This window comes from Macadamia integrifolia, chromosome 11 (genome assembly GCF_013358625.1).
Source record: "Macadamia integrifolia cultivar HAES 741 chromosome 11, SCU_Mint_v3, whole genome shotgun sequence".
Taxonomy (NCBI): domain Eukaryota; kingdom Viridiplantae; phylum Streptophyta; class Magnoliopsida; order Proteales; family Proteaceae; genus Macadamia; species Macadamia integrifolia.
In genome coordinates, this window is record NC_056567.1 from 1,381,208 (window position 1) to 1,388,494 (window position 7,287).

The 7,287-nt window shown below is 39.8% G+C and overlaps 1 protein-coding gene across 4 annotated transcripts in view; it reads left to right on the forward strand.

The window, feature by feature from the left end:
• LOC122093150 (protein ANTI-SILENCING 1) overlaps positions 1-7,287 on the forward strand; it is a 53,147-nt gene that overhangs the window by 16,499 nt on the left and 29,361 nt on the right. For 3 of the 4 annotated variants that reach the window (XM_042663414.1, XM_042663416.1, XM_042663415.1), the window contains 2 exons: positions 528-696; positions 2,415-3,124. In XM_042663414.1, the coding sequence (XP_042519348.1) occupies positions 528-696; positions 2,415-3,124 (879 nt within the window). The remainder of the gene's footprint in view (positions 1-527; positions 697-2,414; positions 3,125-7,287) is intronic. The other variant, XM_042663418.1, reaches the window with a different exon arrangement.

The following is a 7,287-nucleotide window of genomic DNA, read 5'->3' on the forward strand; positions in this document are numbered from 1 at the left end:
AAAAAAAAAAAAAAAAACCCAAGTTTGAATGAGTGAAAATAGGGCAAAAGTAAAACCCATAACAAGTAAACCTCTCACTGGCTCGTTTTGCTATCATAGAGAGTTCTAAAACTCCAATTATTTGAGAATTCCTCTTCCCAAAAATAGAGAAAGGAAACATGATTTCCTTTGTTAATCTCAGGTGTTCAATCATTTTTCCTTCATAACTTGTTTTTTGTTACCATCTTCTTGTTGTCTAGTACATTATTCTTTCAAATTCTTAGTTTGAATTAACACTTTCGGTTACCTGGAGGCTGAGGAGGATGTTGTTAAATGTGTTATTAGTTTGACCCTTTATCCTATATTCAAAACATAAACGTTATTTTCACTACTTCTAAAGTTCCTAGACTTCTCATAACAATCGCCTTTCACAGTATGTCTTGTTATGCCTCTCTACTCTGTGGGGATTTTGGACTCTTCAAAAGTTTAGTCCTTTTTGGTAACTTGACTTTTGCTACTAATAGTTTGATTTCTCCACTTCAACTCAGGAAGCAATTGCTGGCAAATGCAATGTCGTTTGCATATCTAAGGACCCTCGGAACCCACGACCTTCAGAGGAAGAGCTCAGTATGGCCGACTATGTTTTCTATCGCACATTTGATGTTGGAAAATGTACAATATCACATAATATAGATGATAAAGTGGCTGGAATAGAAGGTATGTGCCCTCTCTTTATAACATCCTCGTTGAATTGGTTTTTAACTGCATAACAAGGACTCGGACATGGTTCTCGTTGTTTGACATGGCAACCTAAAATTTTGACATGCAAGCATGCCCATAAGTATATTTAGGAATTATGTTTTTGGTTGTTGAAAACAAGGAATCACTTTTCAATGTGGAGAGGGGGTTCCTTCATAGGCTTGTTTGGAGAGGATCCTCAAATGGGCTACAGTTCCGCCACGTGGCATGTCCAATGGGGCTGTAATTTTGTGGACATACAGAGCTCAAGGTTGCTCGCATGTCAAGTTTCAGCTCATTCAGAGTTGGCCAAGTGAAAAAATGAACCTTTGAAAAAATCCACAACCATAGGATTGTGCATGCCATGCTTGGATAGCTGAAATGTTCTATGGAAGATGCCATTATGTCGGAGTGTTTGTATTGAATTTGACTCCCAAATTTAACATGATCAATACAAAGCATTTCTTAGATTTCCAACGGTTGGAATTGCCGCAAAATCTTCCCACATGGAAAAACTGGGGGTTTCATTTGGCAAACATCTCTATACATGTCCATTTATGGGTGGTTCTCTAGATGGTTACTAGTTCCACATGTGGCTTGTCAAAAGGGGCCTGAAAATTTGTGGGCATCTAGACACCAAAATTGTTTATATGTCAATTTTCAACCCAATCAGAGTTGTCCAAGTGGCAAAATGAAGCATTGAGAAATCATTGACTATAGAAGGGTGGATGCCAATCGATGGACGGATGAAAAATTCTAGGGGAGATTCCCTTATATTGGATGTTATATGATCGAATTTTGAGTCGTAAAAATAGACACGTGGTCGATCAGATGATATCCAATGGTGGGAATTGCCGCGCTATCCTTCCATAATGGCATAACTAAAGGTGCTCGACTGGGAACCTCTCCAGACGTGCCCGATTGGGGAACCTCTCCAAACATGCATGTCCATGCTCAAATCAGATGCATTGTCGATCTAGATGATATCCAATAGTGGGATTTGGCAAGTCATCTTTCCATATGAAAAAATTAGGGGTACCTGTCTTGGGAACATCGCTAGACGTGCCCATCTAGGTAAGCTTGTGTTCTTTTGAGTTTTGAAAATTGAGTATCATTGGTTATAGTGGAAAACGTCATGTTCCAGCAATTTCAATTTTCTTAATGAGTATGGTCTTGAATAAAGTTGATTGGTTATGGGCGAAAGAAGATCCATATACCATCCATTTTGGTGGGATAAGGCTGAGTTGAGTTTATTAGAACCTGTATGCGTTTTATGTCTTCATCTGATTTTGGCCTGAATCACTGAAGTACATTTGACTGAGAAAAAAAAGGGTTTTTGGTTAGAATCACCTAATTTCTATCTGAAAATGAAGTCATGGTGTAGGAAATCACCTGGGTCCGACAACAGTCATGTTTTCTCTTCATGCAATTACATACAATTATGTCTTCACCACCCCACTAAAGGATCTCTCTTCCCACTACCTCCCACTCGCTTTTGTCTTTTTCTTATAAATTTTTTTAGAGAAGAATCAATGAAGTGTCTGGAAGGGTTGGCAGGAATTTCGGTGTCTTATACTGTTCATACTGCGAAGAAATAACAAACAGGAGTGTCCATGTTATATATGTTTTCTATGTTGCATGAATTATTGCGACATTTCTGATGGCTTGTATGATCATTGTGACTTAATGTGTCACAGTGATGTTCATCTTTAACCAAAAAGAGTTTAAAAAGACAAGCGGAATTCCTGAACCTGATGTGGACAGCAAAGAAGAAAAAGCGAGAGTGCTAGCAATTAATGAAGCACCACGATCTTTGGAAACTTCACCCGGAGAAAGATCAATTTCTGGTATTGGTGTAGAGATGAGAAATACAGCGACTGCTCTTGATAAACAGGGACCTGTTTATGTGAAGAACAGACCAAAGCCTGCGTCTGATTCTGAGAAGGTTGACGATAAATCTGGCAAGATACCCACCAGTAAAGTTGAAGAAAAGGGAAAACTGAAGTCGGCGAAAGATTCAGATACATCGGATGATAGACCTGCTAAAAAAGCAAGGCTAGACAGCTCAGTTAAGTCATCTGAGGAACTACAGCCTAATATCTCGTCTTCATCGGCACTGGAGAAGGATAAGAGTGGGAATGTTGTACATAAACTAAGAAGAGATTCTAATGAGGATGACATGAAGGCTGCTGTGACAAATGGCAGGGGTTCTGAAGATAAAAGAAAATCTAAACCTGTCGAGGATTCTCATGGACATGAAAAGGTCGTTCGTAAGAAGGTCAAGCCTGATGAAAAGGAGTCCAGGCTTTCTAACGGAACCTTGCCTAAAGCAGCCGCTACTCATACTCGAGAGAAGGACATAAAAACTGATGTCCAGGTATCGGAATCAATCAGAAAGCCAGATGCTGTAAGTTTAACCATATGGATTAGTGTTTGGTTGCAATGATGATGTATTTTGTGTAATGTTAAATGAATTCAGAATTTTAAATCTTTTTTTTTTTTTAACAGCCTAATATGCTGATCAGTTGATTTTGGAAGTTCTTAATGGTTTGAATCTTATCTTTCTTTTGTGAGTAATGGAAAGTTTTCATGATTATCTGTTTGATATGTTATATAGTTTTCATATGACATTCTAGGCAAAATGTGTTTCTGTAGGATTTTAAATGGTGGAAAGATTCTTGGGTCAGCTGATGAATCAGATTTTTTTTTGGTGATGATTATAATCTCTGGTATTGAACTGAATGCAGATCCCTAACATGGGAGCTCAGCTTTCGACAGGATTGCAAGAAGAGAAGAGGTCGAATCAGATTTAAAAAGAAACCTAATTATAGAATAACAGTAGGTCTGATTTGGCGAATAATCAAGTCAAAGGGTCCGATTCTAGTGTACAACAACAACAACAATACTACTCAGCCTTATCCAAACTAAATGGGGTTGGCTACATATGTCCTTGCCCTCCAATCAGCTCTATTTGAGGTCATACTTGATACAAGGCCTAAGCTATACATGTCTTTCCTCACTTCTCCTAGGGTCATTTTAGGTTTGTCTCTGGCTCTTTTAGTTCCTTCACTCTAAATCAAATAACTCATTTGTACTGGAGCATCCAAAGGCCTCCGTTGAACATGACCTGCCTCCTTAGACGACTTTCTCGTAGTTTGTCATGTATTGGAGCTACTCCTAAATCAATTCTAATATGATCATTGCTTACCTTATCCTTCATAGTTTTGCCACACATCCATCTCAGTATCCTCATCTCCACCACATTGAGTTTATCTATAAGATGCTTCTTAATTGCCCAAACATTCCGCACCATACATCATAGCTGGTTGTATCGCTGTCCTAAGTTTTAAAAGAATTCGTCGATCACGCCACACCAGATGCACCTTTCCACTTCATCCATCCTATTTTAATTCTTTGTGAAACATAATCTTCTATATCAACTTCTTTATTATCCGTCCTAGTGTAATTATAGTTATAGATCATATACTCGAATTTTGTTCTACTTATCTTAAACCTTTTGATTCCAAGGCTGATCTCCATACCTCCATTAATCCTTGCTTTTGTTTCATCCACCAAAATGGTATCATCAACAAAAAACATACACCAAGAAGCCTCCTCTTGAATGTCTTTGATTAAATGATCCATTATAAGCACAAATAAATAAGGGCTTAATACTTATTCTTGGTGAAACCCAATTGTAATTGAGTATATGGAGAACCCTTAGGGAAGGGAGGGAAAATCAGAGTAGAGAGGGGGAAAAGGAGGATCACACTCACATGTTCATTCAATAATCAAATTGCTCTCTAAAACTTCAATCGATTACAGCTAATGTATAGGAAAATAGGAACATGAAATTAGAAACGTAACTGGAATGGAAACTAGCCTAAACTAGGAAACAACTATAAAAAGGAAACCAAAGCAAGGGAATAAATCCTACTCCTACTTTCAAGTTTGGAAACTAAAAGCATGAAATAAAATACTAAGTAAACTACTAATTTTATTTCCAACCCTTGTTAGACCAAAACCCTAGGCTGGACCGGTTCTTTTTGGCTCTTGGCTTCCAAAGCCGGTCATGCTGGTCCAACCAAGAAAGGGCAGCCATATCTGCATCAACTCTCCTCTGAAAAGAACTCGACTCCGTCGAGTTAGGGAAAGGACCGAGGAGACCGTCTGAAGGAATACGCTGAATGAGGAACGATCCCACCATCTTCTTGAGCTTAATTTCAGGGAGATCTTTGGCAGGATGAAACTTCATAGTCTTGTTGGCATGCTTGAAGGCATAGGTATTGGCATAGCCACAATGCTGTACTTTTCTTATCAAACAACCAAGGTCGACCAAGAAGGATATGGCACACCTTCAGAGGGAGGACATCACATTGGACTGTATCCTTAAATCCACCAATAGAATATGTGACCAAGCACTTATCTGTGATTTTGAGATTAATGTTGTTCACCCAAGTAACCTTGTAAGGATTAGGATGTGGTTTTGTAGTCAATCCCAACTTATGAACGTCTTCAGAGACAACATTAGTGCAACTGCCTCCATCAATGACCAAGGTTAGCAACTGATCAATGCACTTCACACGAGTCTGAAAAATACTACTGCGGCGCCAATCTTCATTTTCAGTGGCCTTTTGAGTGGTCAACACATGACGAATGACATAAAAAGGATGTTGGTCATCGTCACTGAGAGTGTCATTGATTTCACCTGTTGCACGCTCTTCTCTTAAATCAACTGTGTCAGAACCAAGTTGCTCTTCGGGAATATATGGTATAGGAGAATCCTTATCAATAAAAGCAACCAAACGGCTGGGACATTGGGCACTGATATGTCCAAATCCATGGCATGAGTAGCACCTAACTGTAAATTTTAAAGAATCAGAAGGTTTATCTGAACCACGCCGAGGGGGTGAATATGGGCGAGTAGGCCGTGAAGATGACATTTCAGAAACATGTCGAGGTGGAGAATACGGCCGATTAGGTCGTGAAGAAGCCATAGATGTAGCACTTGCCTGTGGCTTGCTAGATGACCTCTCTTGGGTAGGAGACTGTTGCCAAACGGAACTAGTACCTCGAGAAAAAGTATCTGCAAAATTTCTCCGGTTGTATGGGCGTTTCAGATTTTCCTCAACCTGATATGCTACTTGTACGACATCTTCCATGGTAGGCAATCGACTAGATGCAAGGGCAGCACTAAGTTGAGGGTGCAAACCATTGTGAAATTGGGCCACTAAGACTTCTTCATATCACTCAAAGTCAGAACGAGTGGCTAAATAATAAAATCTAACAACATACTCCTCAACGGTCAAATTCTCTTGTTTCAACTATGCAAATCTGAGATGCATGCGTTGCTTGTAATCAGAAGGCAAGAATCGCCGATTCATGACTTCATACATTTCAGCCCAAGTATTGACCAAACCAATGCCTCGGGTTTGGTTCTGTTGTTGTTGCTTGATCCACCAGACTCGAGCCGTGCCTTTCAGTTTGGCCTCTGCAAATAGGATCTTTCGAGCCTCAGTCAACCCGTACCATCTGAAGAATGTATCTAAACTGTGAATCCAGTCAAGGTACAATTCTGGATTATTGTCTCCATAAAAATTAAGGACATCCAGTTTTGCTGCTCTTTCTGCTCCATCATCATGTCTACCAGTCCCATATGGTGGTGGAGGTGGTGGTGGTGGTGTATGATGTGGTGGTGTTACTGGCAGATCCTGTGGAGTGGTATTGGAAGAATCCCCAGACTGAATGGGACTCTTTCCTTTATCTGCTGCCACCAAACGATCAATAGAAACTTGCATAGATTCCACCATTGTCTTTAGGGACGTGACCATGTTAGTGAGAGCATCAAATTTTGTATCAGTTTCTCCTTATAGGAATTCAGCTGTTGAACAACTTCACTATTGGCTACCATGGTGATGAGTAACAAAATAGCACTCAAAGAATAATGGTAGAATGGTAAATAACAGGAAGCTTAAAGGGCAGGGACAGAATAGTAAAATATATATATATATATATATATTTTTTGGAAGTTCAAATTAAACCACAAAAAGGTATGTCAGTCACGTGTGGATAGGGGTTTGATTTGGAAATAAAAATATATGGGACAAAAGGGGAATAAAGGAGAAAGGGAGGGGTATTTCTGGCAAGTCAAAAGAATTTAAATGAAAAGAAGGAAGAAATAATATTGTGGGTTGGGGTTTCACCGAAAAAGGAGAGGAGGGGATCTCCTTCTTGGAGACGGAACCAGAGGAGAAAACGGAAGCCAAAATCGAACCATGTATGCTTCTCTCTCTCTTTTTTTCTTCGTCTTCTTCTTTCTTCTTCTAGCTTCTATCTCTTTCTCTTCTCGACTTTTCTTTCTTCTCGGTTCCTTTTTTTTCTTTTTTCTTTGCTGTCGGACACAGAGAGGAGGCGGCGGCTGCTGTCGGAAGGGAAAAAAATGAAAGAGGAGGCGGCGGCTGCTGTCGGAAGGGAAAAAAAATGAAAGAGGAGGCGGAGGGCAGGGGTTCTGGGATTTTTTTTTTTTTTTTTTGCTGCTGCCGGAAGGAACAGAGAAGGCCGAGGGCAGGG